Source organism: Peromyscus leucopus, chromosome 15, assembly GCF_004664715.2.
Source record: "Peromyscus leucopus breed LL Stock chromosome 15, UCI_PerLeu_2.1, whole genome shotgun sequence".
Classification (NCBI taxonomy): Eukaryota; Metazoa; Chordata; class Mammalia; order Rodentia; family Cricetidae; genus Peromyscus; species Peromyscus leucopus.
In genome coordinates this window covers 21,846,104-21,871,575 of record NC_051076.1, presented here as the reverse complement: position 1 = coordinate 21,871,575, position 25,472 = coordinate 21,846,104, and the positions used below count along the sequence as shown (strand labels likewise).

Genomic DNA, 25,472 nt, shown 5'->3' with positions numbered 1-25,472 from the left:
GTAAAAGATAAGCTGAACAGCCCTATATAAGAACTGAATTTGTACTAAAACTTTTTACAATAAGGAAAGGTCCAAAACATTTAAAGAAAAAAATGTTACCAATTCTGCACAAACTCTTCTTGAAAACCAGAATGAGAAAAATATTTTTCAATTCACTTCTTGAGGCCAGAATCACTCTGACATTAAAAACCATTTTAAATATTTCATAAATGAATGGCTACATTCAATTTTAGTATCACTTGCCTATAATTTGGGTAATTTTAACCAAATGTCAAATTATAATGTCTTAACACATCTAGTTCAAAGGAAAAGTAAATGTCAAAAAGAGAGCAGGAGAAATAACATATACTTATTGATTTAATTATAAATCAAATGTAGATGCACATATGTGGAAAACAGTTACAGTCATTTAGAAAAATGATAGATAGCTAGACATATTTCATTTAACTAACAGATTTAAAAACTCAGAGGATAAGGACCAAACTATGAGACCCCAAATATGACTGTCTTGTTGCCACCAAGCAGCAGTCCATCTCTTTCCTATATTCACCCACTTCCTCTCACTTCCTCCCTCCCCAACTCTCAGTCTCTATCTTTTTAATTTTTTTTTATTCATTTTACATACCAACCACAGATCCCTCTCTCATCCCTCCTCCTGAATGTCCCCCCTGCCCCCGTCCCTGTCTTCTCGACCTACCCCTAGTCCCCTCCTCCAAAAGGTAAGTTCTCCCATGGGGGGACAGCTAAGCCTGGTACATTCAGCTGAGGCAGGACCAAGGCCCTCCCTGTTGCATCAAGGGTGAGTGTCCGACCATAGGTAACAGGGTCAAGAAAGCCAGCTCATGCACTCGGGATAGATCCTGAGCACACTGCCAGGGGCCCTCAAACAGACCCAGCTACACATCTCTCTCCTGTATGCAGAGGGCCTAGTCCAGTCCCATGCAGGTTCCACAGCTGTCCGTCTAAAGTTCATGAGTTCCTGTGTGCTTGGTTCAGCTGTCTCTGTAGATTTCCCATCATGATCCTGACCCCCCCCCCCCGTGGCATTTTTAATAGTAAGTAAGCACACAAATTCCCCATTCCCTTTTCGCTTTCCAGCCCCTCCTTGTACGTTCCTGCTCTCTTTCAAATTCATGGCTCCTTAAACTATTTGATCAAATAGTCTATGCCAGTTCCAGAGCCAGCCTTTAGACATGGCACTTAAAATTTTTCTCTCTTAGAAACTCTCAAGAGATGGCTTTCCTTCTGTGTGGAAGCTGAGGTTACCTTGTTGAAGGAAGAACTACACACCAAGAGCCTGTAAGAGAAGATACCACGTGCACAGAGAGAAAGTGCAGAAACCATGAAGGCAAAAGTCAACACCAAACCCTGGGACATAAAAGAAAGTTTTCTTTGGATTTTTCAAGGCCAGCACATGGGCAGGCAAAAATAAATTGTTTGAAGATCTATGCAAGAACAGCAGAATAGCCCATCTAGCAACAAAACCATATGAAATAACATAGCTACTGTTTCTGCTATTTTCATGGCAATAAACAGGTAAAATCTGGTAACCAAGCCAAAATTCATTTTATTGTTCAACATAGCATATAGTACCTTCTTTATTTTTCATCTAAAACCACTAAAAATGATACTAATACACACAATTACTAAATACTATTGTTATCTCTAAGTCTTGGAGACAAAAATAGGAAAATAATTTGTAAATTGCTTTGTGACATTTTCAGATGAAAAGCAACATACATAAAACATTACTACGATCCTTGAAGGTTGCAATTTTTTGGGACAAGAGGCAAAAAAAGTAAAATAATATAGCAGTCTTCAACTGAATTTCAGTTTCTGTCAGTTTGTCAATCTTCTGAAAAAGGAATTTACACAGAAACTAATATTAGTTAAGTAGTATTCTAAATGATATCACCAAAAACAGTTAATGTATCTATGTTGACAGAGCGTCAACAAATTAAAAGGGCCTTTATAGCAAATGTACATGCTCAGAATGGCATACGCAGAAACTACCTAATATTTGCAAAGTGAAATAGAAGCTATTCCAAAATGTTTTCCTTTTGGTGATACAAAAAAAGATATGATAAAAATGTTAATGATTGCCGGGCGTTGGTGGCGCACGCCTTTATCCCAGCACTCGGGAGGCAGAGCCAGGTGGATCTCTGTGAGTTCAAGGCCAGCCTGGGCTACCAAGTGAGCTCCAGGAAAGGCGCAAAGCTACACAGAGAAACCCTGTCTCAAAAAACCAAAAAAAAAAAAAAAATGTTAATGATTAACGAAAAAGAGGAAGCAATTAAAAGGCTAGGCATGACAATACAAACCTATTACCCAAAAATTATAGGCCCATAATAGATACAAAGCTAGCCTGGGCTACATAGCAGGTATACACGTCTACACACACACACAAAGGAACACACACACACATACACAGAAGAACACACACACACACACACACACACACAAATATACACACGTACATCTACAGAGACACAGAAGAAAGCATCACTAGATGGAGGCATGGATAATCTTCAGAAATATGAATCCCTTAAAACTGGCCATTTTAAGCAAAGAAATCAGTGTCTACACACAACAAAAGCCTTACAAACATATTCAAATCATACACATTCCTTTGAAACATCTTCAAAAAGAAGGGTATTTAAATTTGATTGTCAGACCTTGTCTCTTTTCTCCATTATGCAGTGTCTCCCTTTTCAAGAGTCCTGGTGCTTGGACAAATACTGTGGCAACAGAGTCCTAGGTGTTTCAACAAATACTTTGGCAATACTCTACTCTGGAAACACATCAAATTGTGCATGGCCAAGAGGCAGAAGTCAAGACTACTCTCAGCATAGCTACCTTGACCATTAAGTGTCCTCTGAATAGTATTGTCCATTTTCCAAAAAAAAAAAGTATTTTGCCAAGTATGAAAACTTGTTTATTTCAAAAGGGTTTAAGTCCAAAATTTTTTAAAAAATGTAAATCACAATTCTTTTCATGGTGACTGATGCACATCTAGGAAACAGTTCTTAAATCTAGTTATCATATATGTAACTTTAATATTAGACACTTTAAACTATTGGACTTAATACAGAGAAGCCAGTGGTACAAACATTCATTTTTTATACTCCTGTGATTTAAATTTATTTAAAATTACTATATACACTTAAAATTATATATATATATAAAAAAAAACAATGGGAGTCATATATGGTTAAGACCTCGAGCCTCAAATACATTAAAAATATTTCTATCAGCTGAGCCTGTAGCAGAGACCTGTACGCCCAGCTACTTGTGAAGCTGGGCCAGGGGTTTTATAAGTGAAATCCAATCTGGGATAGAGCATGGGCTCAGGGCCACTCTAGACAACTTAGTGAGAACCTATCTAAAAACTTAAAAGAATAAAAAGTAACCATAAATACAGCTCAGTAGTACAGGATTTGCATAACATGTATGAGGTCCTAGGTTCAATCTCCAACACTGAAAAAAAAATTCTAGCAAGTTTTTATTTTTATTTTTAATTTAATTTTATTTTTTTTATTTTTTTTTTTTTTTTTTTTGGTTTTTTGAGACAGGGTTTCTCTGTGTAGCTTTGCGCCTTTCCTGGAACTCATTTGGTAGCCCAGGCTGGCCTCGAACTCACAAAGATCCGCCTGCCTCTGCCTCCTGAGTGCTGGGATTAAAGGCGTGCGCCACCACTGCCCAGCTAAGTTTTTATTTTTAAATTCAAGTTTCAGTAAATAATTCTAAGACAATCTATAGAAAGACAATTACTTTTATGAGACAAAGTAGGATACTAACTACAATCATTAACACTGACTTTATACTTACTATATTTAAATGCAAAATATCCCCTCAATTTAAGACTCACAAGTACATGAGTTAGGTATAATAATTACCCCATTTTGATAGATAAAGAAGCTAAAAGATGAGTTAGGAGATCTACCCACGCATTAGGATTCAGGGATCTTCACGTTCTACCACTATTTTACAATATTAACGTTCTGCTGATGTATGATCCAAAAAAATGTTACACAGTGAGGTTATATAATGTATAATTAAAAGATTTAGATATTTGAGTATGATATTTAACTTGTATTATCAGATGTCTCAACTATAAAATGGCATATTAACTGTCTATACCTCAAATGACTTTTAAATGGCTATGATATATGCAAAAGTACTGCTCAGAGCCTACTGGAAAATAAGCACAAAATAAACACTTATTAGTGGTTAGTGATAAAGAAGAATTATATTCAACTTAGTAATTATGAAAAAAGTATGATTCAGTTATCATTTATAACTAGTCTTCTCAAGAAAATACCCTCACATATTTCCACTATTACCTTTTAAAATTGTGTGTCTATTCAATATTATTGCTGATCAATGTCCATACTTATAGTTAATATCCTTCCATTGATTGGATATAGTACATCAATTTACAGTGTTACAAAGTCATCATTTTCAATTCCTGGCTTAACAGTATCTTACTGATCTGTTAAGCATATATTTAGAATTCCAGAAAAATTAAACAGGGTAGAGCTGGTATAGCTTGCTTTTTAATGCAGTAGTTTAAAATTCAAAGGACGAGATTAACTGGAACTTGATTCAAATTTATTAGCACAGTCAAACTTCAAGTTATACACATCCATGGAAAAGGAAATTTCTGATCTTAATAAATGGGTCAAGATAGATTATGTTCATCTTCCTGACTAAGAAATCAACTTATAATGACATATATATTCAAACCAACAACCACAAAAGAGAGGATTCGTCTACATAAAGGACAGAAAAGGGGGCATATAGAGGTGACATAGCAGTGAAGCACATGGGCTGCTCTTCTACTAGAAAATTTTGGTTCGATTCCCACATGATGCTCACAACTATTTGTAACTCCAATTCTAGGGAATCTAATGCCCCTCTTTTCAACTCCCCAGGCACTGCACACACTTGGTTCACAGATACACTTGAAAGCAAACTATCCATATTTTGCATGTAATATAAAATGGGGGGAAATTAAAAATAAAAAGACAGAAAATGTTCATAGTCATCAAGTAGAGAATGTTAATTAAAGAAAAAACTTTACATAGTCAATTAATTCTCTAAGTTGTGACTATATAATTTCAATAAGTTCACAGATAGATAGATAGCATGTGGAAAGGAAAGGATTTGAATACAGGAAATCTACCATGAAAAGCAATTCTGCTCACTATATTAACACCAAATGGCAGAGTTCTATAGTAGAGGAACATCTGTATACCCCATAGTTTAAAATACCAGCACTGCAAAATTAATTAATTTATTAATCAACTAGTTAATTAAACAAGTGAAAAACATAATTGGCAATACTTTGAGTATTTGTTTTTTGCACACCTGAATATAATTTATAAAATAAACTTTTATAGGTAGTTTTGATGAGGCTGAAGGCAATGGAAATAAATCACAGAGATATTTCACTTTAAGGAAAACATTTAATTTCCAAGTTTCTAAAATGTTGTTATCCACAAGGTAAAATGTCATCTTTAAAGTCCATCACTCAGCACTCCTTCGTAAGTCTACAAACACTCAATACTTGAGTGCTAGTGCATTATTAGGTTTTAAACAACAGGTCCTTTAGGTTCACAAAGTAATAAATGCAGTGAGAAAATTGGCTGACATCTTTTTCAAAAGCAGTTTAAGCATATTAAGACTGTATTTAGAAGTAAAATAAGTCATTATTTTCTACCTTTCTTTTATGATGGGTTGTAGATGCATCCATCTCCTCCTCTCCTATATTATCAATTTGTGAAGTTGGACTACAATTCATTCTCTCCTCTTCTTGCCTCTGCAGTCGGTCTGCTACAGCTTGGATAGCTTCTGTCCATTCTTCTCTATAAAAGTGAGTACAATTTCTCATTAACAGAAGATAAGTTACTTAAATTAAACCTTTTATAATTGATAAGATGAATACAAATAGTCTACTGTGTAGCCACCCTTTCTGCCATCATCTCTAGGTGATAATAATCCTAAAAGCATTTTTGCTGCAGGCCTAGAGTCAGAAGTAGCACTTATATGATGTTCACTTATTGCACAAAATGTATCTGCTTACAAATAGATATTACACACACACACACACACACACACACACACACACACACACACACACAATTTAAGCTACCCTTTGTGGTGACAGTACTCCTCCCCAAACTGTAAACTGTCAAACAAAGACCCTGGTGCCCCTAGCACCATGACGGGCTGAGTAGACCAAGAAGACTCACACTTTAGACTCTGAGGAGAAAACATTGGCCCACCTGGTGCCTTGTGGTGCCCTACAGAAGGGTACTATTATGGTGAACTAATAGGGCTGTACAGAGCTGGCCTCACCCCTAATTGGCTGCAACTCTAGGGAGAACTGGTCCTGCTCTTCACCAGCTGAAGCACTCAGGACAGAGTCCTACACCTCATTTGGGCAGCAGAATTGAGCTGACCCTGTTCACAGGGCCATGGACAAACTGGCTCTGAAGGGTAAGAATGAGAGAGAGCAGGTCATGCCCCTCTCATCCGCCATATGGTGGTGTGGGAAAGGGAAAATGCCCTCCTTTCCTTACCCCTCAACACCTGAAGCAGCTGAAGCACTTAGGGGCACAGGACCTCTCCCTTGCCTGGGCAGCACAGTAGAGTTGACCCTGCAGACAGGGGTACAGAAGCCAGCCCAGAGGGCATAAGAGGGCACAGCTAGCACTGCCTCCCTTGTCTGTGGTGTGGTGATGGGGCTAAGAGAAAGACGCCCTTCTTCTTTGCCCCTACTGCCTCCAGCGGGAGAGGGAGCTGACCCTCCCCTTTACCAGCTTCCATGATTAGATTTTTCTTTTTATCTCTTAAATTTTATTTTATTTTATTTGGGGTGGGGGTGGGTACAAAGGGACAGGGAAATGAATGGGATTGAGGTGTATGATGTAAAAGACACAAAGAATAAATAAAAGGAAGTTTAACACTAACACACACACACACACACACACACACACACACACACACACCCCTACCTTGGTGCCAGGTTCAGAAAACCCCCTTCTGAGCTACTAGAAGAGGAGTCCAAGAGACCCCAGATAATATAGGCTATTGCTGTAGCCCTTCACTGCCTTCCAGAAAAGGAAGGCAAAACTCTGCTGCTAAAGACACTACACACTTAAGACACAGGATTTAGAGTAATCAGCCATAACCTAACATGGAAGCCCCCTCCTTGAGAACTAGCTCTCATAGTTCTGAAAGGAGCTATACAAGCTGCCAGATTGAGAAAGTAATCAACAGTCCTATTTAGCTGTAATGCCTGTGAATCACAATGACCAAAATTGCAAGATACTCTGAAAGGTGCAATACTGGCACTTATATTCTAGGAGTAAACAATGGCCATCCAATTGGACTTAACATTTACTCAATATTAGGAAATTTATGCCTTGCATTGTAAACTCAGCAATCTATCTGTGGCTGCTGAGGTCACGGACCCTAGAGGAGACTCTGCTATGACTATTTTCCTCTAAGTGCATTCTAAATACTTATCCTTAGGACCATAGATAAGTGCAGCTCTCACCTCCCCCTCGTCAAAGAAACTTCTCTTTGCAGCAGATGGAGACTATTACTGAAAGTCACAACTCGTTCAAATTCAGAGAACAACTGACCACAGTGTGCCCAACCGCAATTAATACATTTACAATACAATTCCTATGCACAGACTCAGAACATCATGGAAAAGAGGGTGGAAAGACTACAGCAGCCGGAGGACCAGGCTATTTACTGCTATATAGTACCTTCTAAAGAAGAATAGAGAGCACAAAATACAAGTGAGTATGGAGGAGAAAGACATGAACCTGGGAGGGGTTTGGTGGATGAATGAAAAGTATATATGACTAAAATACATTTATGAAAGTCTTAAAAAATTAAATTACTATCTAAAAAATCAATTTTTTTAAAAAAATGAAAAAGTAAAGAAGTTCAGTTAAATGCTTTTTGAAACTACAACTAAAGTTTATTTGCACACATACTACCTATTTGATATAATTCTTCCCTAAAATGTGATGGTTTTTTTTTTTTAAGTCTACCTACTGAGCCATCTCAGTGATCCCTCTAACTAAAAATATTTTAATTTTACTTCCATTCTTGGAACATGTTGTTTTGTGGCACTCACTTGGTTCAGCACTGAGGGCATGATTCATTATCCCCAGTTACTATTTCATTCAGTAGGTTCCTTCATGAGCTTTTCCTATTGTTATGTTACCTTTTGACCTAACTGTTGCTCCTCTGAGGAAAAGAAAAAAATCTTTCCCATTCACTGTGGTATTTAACAACCTTATTGGACAGCCAGGGGTGGTGGCACACGCCTTTAGTCCCAGCTCTTGGAAGGCAGAGGTAGGCGTTATCTCTGAGTTCAAGGCCAGCCTGATCTACAAAACAAGTTCCAGGACAGCCAGGACTAAACAGAGAAACCCTGGGGGGTGGTTTGAAAGAAAAACGGCCCCAAAAGGAGTGGCAATATTAGGAGGTGTGGCCTTGTTAGAGGAAGTGCTTCACTGTGGGAGTGGGCTCTGAGGTTTCCTATGCTCAAACTACACTCAGTGTGACAGACAGACTACTTCCTGTTGCCTTCTGATCAAGACGTAGCCAGCACCGTGTCTGCCTGCATGACTGCATGCTCCCCCACCATGATGATAATGAACTGAACCTCTGAACTGTAAGCTACTTCAGTTAAATGTTTCCCTTTATAAGAGTTGCCTTGGTTCTGGTGTCTCTTCACAGCAATAGAAACCATAACGAAAACATCCTTTCTTGAAAAACCAAACAAACAAACAAACAAACAAAAACAACCAATCTTATTGGACTAGGAATTTTCTTTGTATTTAACTCACTTGGTATTTGTAGAACTTTTGGCCCTGTAGAATTGTATCTTTAGACATTGTAGAAAAATTTCATGCACTGTTAATTTAAATTCTTCCTGCCTCATTCTCTCAAATTACTTTAAAGTTCAATGATCTCTAAGACCTCCTCATTGCATAATCTGCCCTCCATTCTACTATCAGTTTTTACTTTCTGTCCTATCTCTGTATGCTTCCTGCTGGGTAGTCTCTTCTTATAGGTCTTCAGGTTCACTAATGTGAGGCCTATAACTTACAATTAAAACCATTCACTAGAAATCAGAATTACAAAAGTCTTACAGCAGTTTTAGACTGTTTCTTTTTTATAATTTCTCTGTCAATTCCCCAGCCTTAAGCATACATACATACATACATGCTTAGTAATTTTAATCACTGTAAAATAATTCTATTATCTGTATCCCCTATGAATCTAATTCCATAGAATATTTGTCTTTGTATTTTTAACCACATTGTCTTAAATTTTAGATGATTCTTCAACATTATATATGAAACACTGGACAATTTCAGACCTAGTTAGATACAATGTAACTGTTAAGAATGTTTATAATTACTTCATAACTTTCAGACAGGACAAGGAGAAATCAAGCTGGTACTAACCTAGAAGTCCTTCCTAAAGGCTAGCTTTCACAGTTACTAAAAGAGACAATGCAGTCTACTGGGAAAGAAAATCAACAACTGTCTTTCCAAACTGAACTCTGTGAGTTACAATAACCATTCTGACAAGATATTCCCATAGGTGCAATAGTGATGTGAATGTTACGGAAGTAATCCACTACGTTCTGACTGGATTGAAGGACCACTATACAGGAGGGAACTCATGTTTGCTGCTGTAAACCTAGCCAAGGACCACTGCCAGGTAGCTCACGGGCTCTAAGGGAGAATGTATTATTGTTATTTTGTTTAAGCATAGTATCCAACTGTCTTCTAAACATATCTTTATACTCAAAGATTAGAGCAGTCTTCGTAAGAAAAGCTTCTTTTTATAGTGAATGGAAGTTGTGGTGGTTTGAATAAAAATGGCCCCACAGGCCCATAGGGAGTGGCACTATTAGAAAATGTGGCCTTATTGGAGTAGGTGTGGCTTTACTGAAGGAGGTGTGTCACTACGGGCAGGCTTTTAGGTCTCAAAACTCAAGCAAGGCTTAGAAGCTCATTCTCTTCCTACTGCTTGCAAATGTAGAACTCTCAGCTCCTTCTCTAGCACCATGTTATCCTGTATGCCACCATGCTTTCCCCCATGACCCAACTAAATGCTTTCCTTTATAAGATGTGGTCATGGTGTCTCTTCGCAGCAATAGAAACCCTAACTAAGACAGACATTAAAACAGTGATTTATTGTTGGTCAAAAATGTAGAGAATAAGTGACTATGGATGGAGTGCTTATCCTTAAATGGGACAGGTATATCACACCCCTTCCCTGTAAGGCTCAGAGAACAATGAGGAATTGAGGACAGAAAGATTGTTAGAGTCCTAAGTAGGGAAGGATGGGGAGAACAGTGCCTGCTGGACCTGACAGGCCTGCTGCACTCACAGCAATGATGGCTGATTGTATAAGATAAGGCCAGTCAACACCACAGCATGAACTGGGAGATCATGAGGCCTCATATCCAGCTGAGAAGCTTGGGCAACTGAAGGTTGCTGGGGAAGGAAAGTCAGTTGTCTTCAGAAGAATGGTCTGCATTAGACATCCCCACACCCATGAACACATTGGTGGTACTAACTGGATTCAATGAATTACTTTTTTAAAAAATGAATACATGAAGTTTGGAAGGGTTACAGAGTGGAGGGTGATCCATGGTGACTTGAAGCAGGGAGTAGGGTGGTTGTGATCAAAATAATTTATACATTTATGAAATGCTCAAAGAGTGCATGCACATGCACACGTGTGCGCGCGCACGCACACACACACACACACACACACACACACACACACACACACAATTTTAAAGGCACAGTAACTGAAACACTATGGAGCCTGAATAAAAATACAGGATGATATAGAAGAGTAAAACCATGCGTACATGGCCATCTTTTAAAGGGTGCCAAAACCACATAAACCAAAAGGGGAGCATCTTTAACAAATAGTTTTGGAATAAATGGGTGTCAAAATGAAAAAGGATAAAATATGAATCTTATTTTAAACCACAGATACATACTTCAAAATAAAGACTAAAAGCTACAAAGCTAAAAGAAACATAGGTGCTATCTTCATGACACCTGTCTTAGCAGTGATCTTTGACTATAACACCAAAAGTATAGACTGCAAAATGAACACCAATTTAAAAATCTTCTGTAAAGCAAAGGAAACAGCAGAATGAAAATGAGACCCAAGAAATGGGTCAAAGTGTCTGAGAAATATATACATGAAAAGGTTTTTGTTTGTTTTGTTTAAAAGAAATTCTCCAAGTTTGAAGCCAGACTGATCTACACAACCAGTTCCAGACTAGCTACAGCTATACCTTGACATAATGAAACTCTGTGTCCCCATGCACCTTTCCCCAAAAGAGAAAGAAAGTGGATAAGTTCTAAAATTTTGATTAGAAACTATTACAACTCAATAGGCCAAAACAAACAAAAACCAAATAAGTAATCCAATTAAAAACATACAAAAGACTTAAGTGGGCAGTTCTCCAAGGCCATAAAAAAGATCCCCAGATATACAAAGGTTGTTCTTAGCATTTCCATCATCAGACAAATACAAGTCGTAGACTGTATCTCACACCTTGCTGCAAAGGACATTGTAATAAGGAAAAAGATGAAGGCAGGTGTCAGTAGGGGTACTAGTGGCAAGTGTCATGAAAGGAGTATGCAAATCCTTCAACACTTTAACAACTACCCCATGATCCAGCCATCCCATTTCTGGGCATTTATCTAAAAGAATTAAAGTGGTCATTCAAAAAAGCAATTGCTTGACCATGTTCATAGTAGTACTATTCACACAAATCAACAGGTGAAAATAACCTAAGTGTCTATCAACTGATGAATGAATAAAGAAAATACAACATATATATGTATATATGTATATGTATATATATATATATGTATACACACACACACACACACACACACAGTAGAATATTCTTTACTCCTGTCCTTTAAGGCAACATGGACGGAACTAGAGCTCATTATGCTAAGAGAGCTGGCCCTGAAAGGACATTATCTCATGGATATGAGGAGTCTAAAGGAGAGGACGGTGACGGGCAAAGGCTACAGAGACTGTGAGAAGGGACAGAGGATGGTGAAAGGCTGATTACTGCATAGGAGTACAGCTGGAGAAGAAGTTACACCATGTAGTGAACAGTGGGATGACCAGATAGGAATGTACTGTGCATTCGAATAATTATCTTAAATAAATGTTTGAGGAAATATAAAAATTTATATATGCATTAAAATGAGATTGTATCCACTAATATGTATAATTTTATGTTTTCAACTATAAGTTAACATAAACTTAATTTTAAAAACAAAAATGCTGCTGGGCGGTGGTGGCGCACGCCTTTAATCCCAGCACTCGGGAGGCAGAGGCAGGCAGATCTCTGTGAGTTCGAGGCCAGCCTGGTCTCCAAAGCGAAGTTCCAGGAAAGGCGCAAAGCTACAGAGAGAAACCCAGTCTCGAAAAAAAATAAATAAATAAAAAAAAATGCAGTAAAATATCTAACAACATTTTTATTTAGACAACAAAAGATAATATGGAAAATTGCTTCAAGCTAAAGTTTAATAAAGTTTTTCTAATTAAAGCCAAGAGTACTATTAAAGACAACAGAAAAATGAAGGCAAAAAAGAAAATGAAAATCTAAAAGCCCCCCCACACACATGTACATGATTTAATAATTGTAAAAAAGAATGAAGTAGTAAGATCTGAGACATTAGACTCTCCACATAGAAAAAAATGCATAATCTTGTATTATCCATTGAAATAAATGTAGCACACACTAGAGAGATCCATCTAGTTTACAACACAAAAGAATTTCAGACTAGGGCCAGAATATTACAAAGAGAATTTCTAACCCCAAGCACCTCTAAGTCCTTGCTGACATTAGATGAGAGCTCTATGAAACCTCCAGACAGTAGATGCCTCAGGAATGCAGACAAGCATACTCCAACAGCACACTCAATAGACTAATTCCCATTTCCTTAAATATAAGTGAAAACTGATTCTTCAGATGAGTAGATTGATATTGCAGGAAAGTCAAAGGATTTTAGAGGTTTAAGGATGTATCTATCTCTTATCTATCTCAGCCCTCAGGAAGTTAAGGCAGAGGACTATCACAATCTGAAGTGAGCCTGGGTAACACAGTTAAGTTTCAGGCCAACCTGGACTGCAGAACAAGACACTGTCTAAGTCCTCCCACCTCAAATTGAAAAGATCTGGCTTAGATTCAGGTTTGGGAACAACAACTCAAAAACAAATCAAGCTTCAGTGAATGTTAAAAGTTCACTCAAAATAACACTTTCCGAGAAATATGATAACAGGGTAGCATTGCATTAATTCAATCATCTAGCAAGCACTTTGTCATCACATCCTGAACTGTGTGCTGAATACTTTCAAGAAAAATAAATAAAACAAAACAAGATAAATGTCTATCAACTGATGAATGATCCTTGCTGTCAAGGTTATAAAAGCAAATAAAGGTTATAGTAATGATATACTTGGTTAAAAAACTGGGGAGAGGCTAGAGAGATGGCTCAGTGGTTAAGAGCACTAGCTGCTTGTGGTGATATTTTATTTGTGCTAAAATGTAGTATTTTATTTGTATGTTAATAAATAAAATTTGCCTGGAGATCAGAGGTCATAGCCAGCCATAAACAGAGGTCAGGTGGTAGTAACACACACCCTTAATCCAATCACATAGCAGGCAGTCTCTGTGTGTTCAAGGACACAGCCAAGGGTGATGACACACACCTTTAATCCCAGTACCAACCATAGAGACCTGAAGGTCTGTATAGACAGGCAGTGATGAGGAAGTGATGTGGCTGGGCTTAGAGCCAATGAGAAGGCAGAACAGCAAGGCAATAAAGGCGCAGGTTAGACAGGAAGAAGCTCTCTTGGGAAGCTACAGCGACATGGTGAGCTAGGATTAGTTGGTGGCTATTGCTCTGATCTCTATGGGCTGCACCCCTTTATTTGTCTCTGTGTTTCTTATTTAATAAAACTGTTTAAAAATTCATCTACAGATGCTCTTCCCGAGTCCCAGGTTTGATTCCTAGCACTCACAGGGGAGCTAACTACCTTCTGTCTGTAACTCCAGTTCCAAGAGATCTGAAACCCTCTTCAGGTCTCCATGGGAAGTACACATAAATGGTACATAAACATGCATACAGGCAAAATACATAAACACATAAAGTGAAAAAGAAAAAGAAACACAGCCATGTAACTATGCAGCCAAGGGACATTGCTAGCCTACCAAAGTAAGTGCTGGGGGAAAACTGTTGCTTGACACTAAGACCCAAAAGATACTAGAATAATCATGACTACAGCTCTATGTGGAGCACAAGCAAATGAAGAACTCTGTGTGCAGAAGGCCTAGGGTAGATAAGAATAAAGTTCAACATAAACAAAAGTGAAAATTGGGGAGGGGAGACACACAAGCCTGTATGCACCGCAAAATAAAGAATAATATTAAATGTATAGAAAATAAACTAGCTGGGGCAGTGGTGGCTCATGCCTTTAATCCCAGCATTCTGAAATCAGAGCCAGGCGGATCTCTGTGAGTTCAAGGCCAGCCTGGTCTACAGCGTGAGATCCAGGACAGGCACTAAAACTACACAGAGAAAACCTGTCTCGAAAAACTAAATAAATAAATAAATAAACTATTATCAGTGTCAAATTAGTATTTTTTTATATACCCTAGAGTAATGACAAATCACAATTTAATGATTGAAAGTATTATTAAAATAAAAATTCTGGATAAAAAGTGCTAGGGCTAGGTCTGTAGCTCAATGATAGAGCACTCACTTAGCCTGTGCAAACCCTTGGTTCAATATACAGTATTTTAAAAACAACAAAAACTTTTTTGTCATTGATCATTTATTAGGATTTTAAAAGATTATTTTGTTTTCACTAAATTCTTAGAGAAGCCTGTTAGAATAAGTTATCCATTAGAAAAGAAGGCTATTAACATCCTATTTTAAAAAGTTGTTGATTGGGGTCAAATATATTATACTAACATCTGTAGAAAAATAACTTTGTGCTTGAGGTAGCCAGACCTAACTCATTAACAAGCCATCAGACAAGATAGAACTAGAAAGTGGGAATTAGGTACAAAACCAGTCTAGATCTAAAGACTGGAACTATGGCCCCATGAACGGCACAGAGCTGATCCGTATCATGCTGCTGTGCTCCCGTCAGTGACAAGACAATCAGTCAATTAACCGATCATATAATTTACTAGTATTCTAAACTTAAGACACAAATCTCAGAATCCTTCTCAATGTAATATTGCAGGCAACCAACTGAAGCTAATATGCATCCAGGCAGGAATGCTCCTTAAATCCATTTACTACTGTATTTCATTCAGAATTTCAAAATAGAGTATAATCAACTGTAAATATTATAAAAAGATAATTTGTATATAATTGTGTTCAAGTTTTAAAAATATTTGTATAACTGTTTTCTCTGAAAAAGTTTATTTTAAAGTAGTCCAAGGATGATTTATCATTTTCCAGTCCCAGTTAAACATGCAAGACAACAGAAACAGAACAATAAAGTATAACACGCTGCAAATGTATTTATATCTAACAAATAATAATATAGCTACAAGCACATCTTTAGACTATTTTTTAACCTAATATAAATAAACAAGTCTCTTACCTTTCCTCTGGAGTATCTACATGAAATGTTCTCTCTATAACAGTGGTCCACTGAAGACATCTGATAATAAATGTATTTGGCTTTGGTCGCTCTGTTTTCATTAACTGGCATTCTATAAGTAAAGTCAAATATCTCTTTAAATACACAAGTACTTAAACCATTAAGTAAATAGACAACAACTACATAGTGCTATTCTAAACAGAACCTACTGCAACTGACAGCTTTTCACAGATTCAAGGTTATTCACAACCTGACCTTAGTATTTCTTTCCAGACCATCACCACTATGACCAGTTCAACCAGCTAAATGGCACTCTTCAATTTTTCCCAAACCCATCTTGTTCTTTCTTGTCCCCTTAACTCTGCTTCAGCGGCTTCTACTATCTGAAACACCTATTCATTTGACTTCTATCAATCTGCAAGCCTCAACTGTCGTAGCAATACCAACCAACCCTTTAAGGTCTAGGTGAAATCATACCTATTCCTTATTTATTTATTCACTTATTTATTTTTTTACTTTGGGACACAGACTTGCCATTTCCCCCTCTATAGTTTCCTTATTTATAATTATGCCCTTTGTTTTTCACTTGACATCATATTATAGTATCAAACATCTTAAGAAGGTAGATTTTACCCTATGAAGTCTTCTGAAAAAAAAAAAATAAACTGCTTGTAATTCTTGGTATCCACAGTCACTAGAATCAGTCAGTCATGAACTGATCAGATTCTGTTCAAAGAATATCTAGGAAAACTTCAAAGAAAAAAAAGCATGGTATAATGGTTAAAAATATGAATTTTAGAGTCCCACAATGGAAAGGAAAGCAGAAGCCACTTCTAAAAGGCAAGCCAAGTAAGACATGGGTAGTCTAACCCTTAGAGCTCATAACCCTCACAAGCCTAGAACCCAATTATGAGTTTGATAAGACAGTGATTGTTTCAGGTGATGGTTCAGGGGTAGAGAGAAACCCTATTGTGTTATTCTATTAGACTGTTAAGACAGTGGCAAGGCACCATCTTAAAAGAGAACCTACTGTCAAAACAAACAAACAAGAAACTGAGCTATCCTGGGAGACTGTATAAAGGGAGCAACCATAGATCAGGGAGTCTTAATTTGGCCTACCACAATCCCATGGTAGGACAGTTATATAGAATAAGGATCAGACACTGAAAAGTAGCAGAGTGTAGAGCAAGAGGCTCCAATAAGATGAGGAAGTGTTGGGAACAGATCTCATTAACTGAAAATCACCTTGGAGAGACCAAGAGCTCTAAGCCTGAGATCTGCAGGAAATAAAACTCTGGAGCCACCTATCTTAAAGGTACAAAAGGCAGGTATTCTGCCTGCAAAAAGCCCAGTATTAAAGCTGACTCCAATAGTTTCAACACACTTGGAATACAACCACTAGCTAGATATTAGCCACTTCTGGAGCATATAAACCAAGAAAAGGGTAGTATTTTGATAAGGTGTGATAACCTGCCCAGCCCACAGGCTGCAAAGTTAAGTTTGGTGTGTAGAAATCCTAGCATATGACCAAGAATGGAAGCTATCGAAGTGAAGACAGTTTTGATAGACATCAGACACTTATCCAGTACAGACTCAATAAAAGCATACACCAGAACTTCAAAAGACCCTCCCTATATACACACCTGGCACGCTACAGTTTCCAAAGACACACAAAGAAGCTGATGGATATTTCACCTCTTCTTTTCATCTTTGCCTTCCATTTTTTTAAATAAATTTTATTAAGATTTTTATTTAGTATATTTATTACATTATGCTTTTGACTTTTCCTTTTTATATAGTACTCTGATTTTATATAATTCATTGTTGCTCACCCTTTTTCCTTCTCCTGATCTTCTGTTTTGCTTCTGTATAATTCCCTCCTGACTCCCATTCTCTAATTTTAATAATATTTTAACTTGAATGCATTGAATTAAAAAATACATTTTTACATTTTTTCTTTACTTCTCTTCCTTCATTTACCTAATTTTGTTTATGAAAACTTCATCATTAGTAAATCTTTTCTTCTTCTTTTTCCCCTTAATCTCTTGCTCTTTTCTAACCCTTCATAATATTCTTTTCAATTTCTACTTTTAATTTATTTAACCTTTCTTCTCTTCTATTTCTGTCCTGTGCCTGACTGTAGTAGCTTGACTGAGAATACCCCCATCTGTTCATTTGTTTGAATGCTTGGTTCAAAGTTGGGAAGGATTAGAAAGGCCTTGTTGGAAAAGGTATGTCTGTAGGGCTGGGCTTTGAGGTTTCAAAAGCTTACATCTCTCTGTCTCTGTCTCTTTGTCTCTCTCTCGGTGTGGTGTGCGTGTGTGTGTGTGTGTGTGTGTGTGTGTGTGTGTGTGTGTGTTCTCTCTCCCCCTTCCCTCCCTCCCATCCACCTCATGCTTCTGGATCAGATGTTCACATGTAAACTCTCAGCTAGTGCCCCAGCACCATGCCTGCCTGCCTGCCTGCCTGCCTACTACCATGGTCCCTGTATAGATAGATGGTCATGGACTCTAAACCTCAGAACTGTGAGACCCAAATTAAATGGTAAATTGCCTTGGTCATGGTGTTTTGTCACTACAGTAGAAAAGTAACAAAGATACTGACTTTACTGTAATAATTATGTCCATACTTATTCTACTAAATTTTTAACTTGATAGTACATTATAGTAGTTTCCATTTGCTGTTTTATGGCCACTGGTATATTAGTAGGCTTTAATAGACATTAAGCATATGTCTGTATTTCTATGACTTGATGCTGTTAAAGTAGCTTGGTTTTTGCTCTCTAAGTTGTACTAGAGATTAAGCCTTCAAGAGTAGTTGCTGGATATGATCATCAAATAAAACCATAAGAAAAAGCCACACTAAGAGACATGCAAATTATAGCACAGAGACACAAGAAATGTGAAAAACTAAGGTATCATGATTCCCCGAAATGATTGGTGACACATGAACTACCAAAGTACAATAAACTAAAATATAAAAATGGGAGATGAAAATATCGTAAGTTTACAGAAAAAAAGACACAAAAAGGTATTAAAAGAAAGCAGATGAATTCAATCCAGAAACCATAGTCAGGAATATGTGAGAAAAAAGAAAAAAAGAAAACATAGGGGGAGTAATCAACAGTATTTATAAAAAAGCAAAATAAAAGAAAAACTCAACAAGAAAACTGATGAGGGGGATGGGTAAACTGGAAATGAAAATTTTAATGGGGACCAAAACATCTCAGAATTCTGAAATTCAATCAAGGTGGCAAATCTATTAATCTATAGAACAGAAAGACCTGAGGTAAACATTAAAGGTACCAAAAATGTATTTGATGAAATTATTGCAGAAAACTTCCCAAATCTATAGATAGCCTAACACAAGAGATGTTTAAAATCACAAACAGATATGGGAATCTATTCAAAACACAATAAAGTCAAACTGTAAAATAATCCAATGCAAAGAAACAATATTAAAAGCTGTATGGGAAAAACCTCCAACTCACAAAGGCAAACATATTAGAATTTAGAATACAAATACCAAATTTTTAAATTATTCCTGTGTGCAGGCATGTGTGTATGCACAGTATATGTGACACATGTGTATGACTGTGTCTCTGTGGATATGTGGAGCCCAGAGAAAGGCACTGGGCATCTTTCTTCTCACTCTCTGTCTTACCATCTCAAAGAGCATCTGCTTCCAACCTGAAGCTTACTTTCAAATGTCTGTTAAACTGACTCTTACATTAGGCAGCTACACTAGTTAAGCTTCTGGGGAGTAACCAACTACAAGCTGAATTTCAAATACTCTGCTTACTTTACACCATTCTGAACCACAGATGACAAAGTTTGTTCAAAATTCTAATTTTTCTACAAACTTGAAAGCCAATTAACAGGACTGTAACATGCCAAATCAATATATATAATCTCCAAAAGAAATTTTGAGAATTCATCTGTTCAGATTATATCAAAAAGTTTAAGATTTTATTTCAACCCTTTTAATCTTTTAAATACTAATTTTAAAAATATTCTACTGAGGCTGGGCATGGTGGCAGAAATCTATAATTCTATTACTCAGGAAGCAGAGGCAGGTGTATTTCTGTAAGTTTGAGGCTAGTTTGGTCTACAAAGGGAGTTCCAAGGTAGCCAGGGATACAGATTGAGACCACCTCCTACCACTCAAAGAACTCAAGATTAAACAAAAAATTCTGATAGCCAATGTAAAAAATCATAATATATTCCATTTATCATAAACATATACATAGTTTATATTGAATAATTAAATGATGTCAACTGAAAGTTTATTTTTAAACTTTTAAGTATATCGTTTTATTTAATACATTTCCTTTTAATGTTTTCACTACTGTTCAGACAAAAAGACATGATGTCCAATTATAATTCCACCTTAAGAGATATTCATTTAATATACTGAAGATAGGTAAAAATGGTGCCCAATGGAGAACAATCCCAGCACAAACACTGAATGGTCATTATGGGCCACATGCTACACTGAGTGGTTCCTGAATGTTTCTACCTCAAAGCACAAACCTAAACACTGTTATTATGCTCCATTTTATAAATGAGCAAATCTATAAGGTTCAACTAGCTAAACTACTTATTCAAAATGCACAGCTTGTGTGAAACTGTTTAAAGATGTATCCTAGAGCTGTCTGAATCCAAATCCCATGCTCTTCTGAAAAGAATACACGTGCTAAAAGATTGTCTTTAAAAACTGAGTAATCCTGTTTGATAATCACTGCAGGTTTCCCCATCATGATCCTGATGCACTTGCTCACAGAATCCCTCCTTTCTCTCTCTCCTACTGGACTCCTGGAGCTCTGCCTGGTGTTTGGTTGTGGATCTTTGCATCTGCCTCCATCAGTCACTGGAGAAAAGCTCTGTGAAGACACTCAGTTCAGGCACCCTCTCCACAATTGCTAGTAGTCCAGGCTGGGGTCATCCTTGGGGATTCCTGGCAACTTCCCTAGCATCTGGTTTCTCTCTATCCCCATGATATATCCCTCCATCATAGTATCTCTCTATCATTGCTTTCCCACTCCATCCCTGTTCCAGCTCGACCATCCCATTCCTTTATGTTCTCATCTCCCAGCCCCTACCCTCAATTACCCACCCCTCACTCCTAGTTCACTCATGGAGATCTCATCTATTTCCCCTTCCCAGGGTGATTCATGTGTCCCTCTTTGGATCTTCCTTGTTGGCTAGTGGGAACTCATGAAAGTTGGATCAATGGTTGTGGAGCCTGCATGGGACTGGACTAGGCCCTCTGCATGGCTAGACAACTGTGTAGCTTGATCTGCTTGGAGGGGGCCCCTGGTGGTAGAATCAGAATCCATTCCTGGTGCATGAGGGGGCTTTTTGGAGCCCACTACCTATGATGGGATACCTCATGCAGTCTTGAGGCAGGGAGAAGGGCTTGGACTTGCCTCTACTGGATGTGCCTCCCATGGGAGGCCTTGCCTTCTTGTGGGGGGAAGTAGAGGAAGGTTAGGGGGAGAGAATGGGGGTGGGGCAGGAGGAGGGAAGAGGGGGATCTTTGATTGATGTGTAAAGTAAATGAAAAATGTTTCTTAATAAAAAAAACTGAGTAATCTGTGAAAACAAGGAGGCTAGACGTAGTCCACCTTGTTGCCCTTTCTGTTCCTTCTCTGGGCTTGGTTTCTCTCCATCTATGTTATCTTTTTCTTATGAAGAAATCCAGGATAATTTTCATCTGCTAACAATATTGGAGGAAAGAAGAGGTTGGAGGTCTTTTTTTTTTTTTTTTTTTTTTTTTAATCCTGGCTCTGATACTTAACAGGGAAGAATAGGGTAAGGAATATTCCTGGCAGAATCCTGCTCCAGGGCACTGACTGTTTCTCAGGTAACGTAGAGTCAAGGAGAAAGACATCATTCTCTTTGGAATATTCCTGGCAGAATCCTGCTCCAGGGCACTGATTGTTTCTCAGGTAAGGTAGAGTAAAGGAGAAAGACATCATTCTCTTTGGATTCTTTTCGTGGCTGGGTCTCATCCTGTACATTAACAATTAAGTTGGTGACAATAAACATGTTTACTTACTAATGGCAAATAACTGATTCCCAAACTTGTCTACATTTCTAGTTATCTGAGCTATCTAGCTATCTGAGCCAATTACCTATTATCCAAAGACAACATATATTTTTTCACATCGAAGAATGGGGATTAAATAAGTCCTTATTCTTTATTGAATAACATAGTCAATAATGATGAGCCTAAGATCAGGTTACTAACATTATTTTCTATTCTGGCAGGTATTTTTCACTTTATGACCTACATTCCAAACTTTTCAAACTATACCATTTAAATTACTATTTTGGGAGTTGCATGGTATACTATTTGTGGCTTTAAATTTTGAACCTCTCAAAATAAATTTGTCTTTAATGAATATGGTTATCATAGTCACCACTATTTACCCAAAGCACATTTTGAGAGTCAGCATTTTCACCATCAATATTTTTCATACTGTCTATCCACCACATCCTGCCTTTCATGAAATAAACACATCTCTTAAGAATTTTCTAGAATAACCATTCTTTGCATATATAAAATTGCTAGAAAAAATACACTATGGTAAGTTTGAAAAAATAATTGAAACACAAAAGTGACATGCAATACTTTACTGAGAGAATCTTAATAAGAACACAAACATTTAGTAAACTCAAAATAAGGAATTAGGCACAATTTTTTTTGTGTTTTTTAAATTTATTTATTGCAATAGACTAGCTATGGCCTTTAAAAATCTGAGAATATGTATAAGTAATCTACAACTTTAAGTTGTATTTTTTGTGTATTACATTTGTGTATATATTAATGACATTTATAACAAAATGCAATTTACTACTTTAAATATTTTTTTCTGTTGAGTATCTTTTCCCCCTTAAGATCTCATGTACCCCAGGCTGGCCTAAAACACACTTTTTAGCTGAAAATGACCTTGAACTTCTGGTCATCTTGCATTTCTACCATGAGTGCTAAGATTACAACCCTGCACCATCAGATCCAATGTGACAAGCTGTTGGGACTAAATCTTGGGCCTTGTGAATTCTAGGAAGGAAGTCTATCAACTAAGCTATTTCTGGATCTTACACCAGAATTTATTCAGCTCTGTCAGTCTATGACAATTTTGCTTATTGCTTAGTCATAGTAAAATTATTTGTAAGAATAAGGTGTTATTGATGGGGAAGTAACATACAACTTTGTAAAGTCACAAAAACATGGAACAGTTCACATGGTAAACAATAAATATGTAAATAATACAAATTACAATGAAGTTTAAAAACAATGACTGAAATAGTGCTTAGATATTATATGTATATTTTAAGTTATCTTATTAGAATAGCCTATAGAAATAGAAACTATCAGCATGCATTTTGGAAGCAGTAACTGTTGCTAGTTAGATGATTCAATTATCATGAACTATTCTGGCATGTTTCAAAAGCACTGCCATTTTAAAACATACAAAATATCTAAAAATGCAACCATGGTAATAGATTCCGAGTGCATGGGTTGGGGGTGAGAGAGAAAGACAATGACAAATTGGTCCAAAAGGACACTGAGACTTCATAGTTGGAAGACTATTGTGCTGACAATTAGTAACAGAGGAAGCAGAGCACAAAACAAATGAATGAAAAAGGCTGAACTTGCAGTGAAAGGCCTTATTATAGTGCAGAAACATTGTTATAATAAAGGGGCAATGTACTCTCCTCTATGGAACTTCCAAACAGCACCCCAATCTCTTTTCTCTTCCTCTGCATTGCATTTTTTCATTAGCATCTGCTTGATTATGTATTATTTCCAACCCAAAACAATTCCTCTATATCGTTTCTAAATACTGAGGTTGAAAGGCCCTTCCTTCCACTCTGGCCTTAGGCCTCATTTAACATTACTAGAAATATAACAAATGTTTTTAAATCAACAAAGACATGGGAGGAGGGCAGTAAGGCAGTAATTTAGCACTAACAATTCTGGAGAAGCGACAAAACATGAGAACCTCAAGTACAATTTGCAAAAATGACGATAACTATAAAATTTATCACAAATATCCATAGGGTCTTTCCTCTGAAACTTAATGTCTGTGCTGTGACTTCTCTTGTAATTGGAAGAGCAATGCTAAAAGCTTTATGTATTAGTGATTTCTCTGCATTGTTTCACTTGCCTCAAATGGGAGGAACTGAAAACTCCGAGAGGTATCTTTATATCCTAGATGAGAGTGACGAGATTTGATCCTAACACTGACAAACTAGTGAAGAGGCAGGCTCAGAAAGCCCTCACCTTCTCAAGTCCCCACTAGAAAATCTTCACCCTGAAGCTCTAGGCAGGTGGGCATGCTGCAGTAAAGAGGGAGAACAGAGTACTGTCCCCAAAGGCCAGAGCTATCATTGGGACAGACAGGTAGCACCATGCTGCAGACATGGCTTTAAAAAAAAAGCAATAATGAATGTGTACAATGTGTAACAGGCAAGTGCTTAATTCGTGGTAATTTATTATTATTAGTCTCTATTGTATAATGATTTAAAAATTTAAAATCAAGAATTTTTTTTTTTTAAATAAGGACTTTTGAGATGATTCAACTAACTCCTTTATTCTACATATGACAAAATTCTGATTTAGGACAGTTATGCGATCTGTTCAAAATAACACAGTATTTTCTTTTTTAAAAAAACAAAATAATCAGAGACCTGATGGTGATATCTACATTCACCCTGATCTACCCTAATAGGCTTATATACGCAAATGTATTTTGAGTATATAAGAGTCTGAGTGGATGCACCATGTATCATACCAGGAAGATTACATTTTTCTGTGCGTATTGACTACTCATTACTTGAAGAATCGTAACTCCACATATAATCAAAGTGAATTAAAGCTAAGAGTTAAAGTTACTTGCTTTGAGACTCTAAGAACATTTTAATTCTCTATACAGCTGCTTTATTATCTAGTTTTTCTTTAAAAGCAATAGTATTTAAGCCATGTTTCTTATGGTAAATATCTTCATAAAAAGTAAAATAAGTAATACATAGTAGGTTTTTTAAATGTCAATTCTTTCCATACTCAATTCCCAAATCCCCTATGTATCAAACTTTAATATGGAATTAAAGCACCAATTATGATAGGTATATAATCATGATTCTAATTATTATTTTTTAAACCATACACAATCTCTACTTTCTAGAAACTAAAAGTTTAAGCTGCAAAAATGATTTACTGAAAACCAATAGTCAAGGACTAAATCAGATAAAAGTATATATACTCAACCAAACATCTTACATAGATTTTATCAGGTCAGAACTGAATGCAGTTGGAAAGTAACAAGCAGATTTATTTTTACCATTCAAATATGAAAGGGTATCATAAAGACAACAATACAAGGATCCTGCTCTGCATCAAAAGTTGGCTTTATACATTTAATAAATTCTGGCCTGAATACTGAAATATACTGACCTATCAATAAGAAATTCAGTGCAAAACAAACTCTACAGTAAGTCTACCATGTGAAACTTGTTTTGTACACATTGGTTAGATAGTGCTCAAATCCTCTCTCTACCCACGTTACTACACCATTCCTACAGAAAAGAAAGGTTTTGTTTTATGAATGGAATATTTCAAGAGATATCTATCCTTTCTAAGCTAAAAACTATAGTTAAAAACATTTTTAGTTTTAAAACATTGCCCTTAAGATGGGATTTGAAATGCAGTATTTATCTGTGTCAATAAAATTATTTTATAAGTTACTAAAC

The 25,472-nt window shown here is 36.8% G+C and overlaps 1 protein-coding gene across 4 annotated transcripts in view; it reads right to left on the bottom strand.

Moving 5' to 3' along the window:
• The window catches only part of Akt3 (AKT serine/threonine kinase 3), a 244,883-nt gene that overhangs the window by 81,958 nt on the left and 137,453 nt on the right, over positions 1-25,472 (bottom strand). For all 4 annotated transcript variants that reach the window (XM_028865526.2, XM_028865528.2, XM_028865530.2 and 1 more), the window contains 2 exons: positions 15,715-15,826; positions 5,723-5,867 (listed from right to left, as the gene is read on the bottom strand). In XM_028865526.2, the coding sequence (XP_028721359.1) occupies positions 5,723-5,867; positions 15,715-15,826 (257 nt within the window). The remainder of the gene's footprint in view (positions 1-5,722; positions 5,868-15,714; positions 15,827-25,472) is intronic.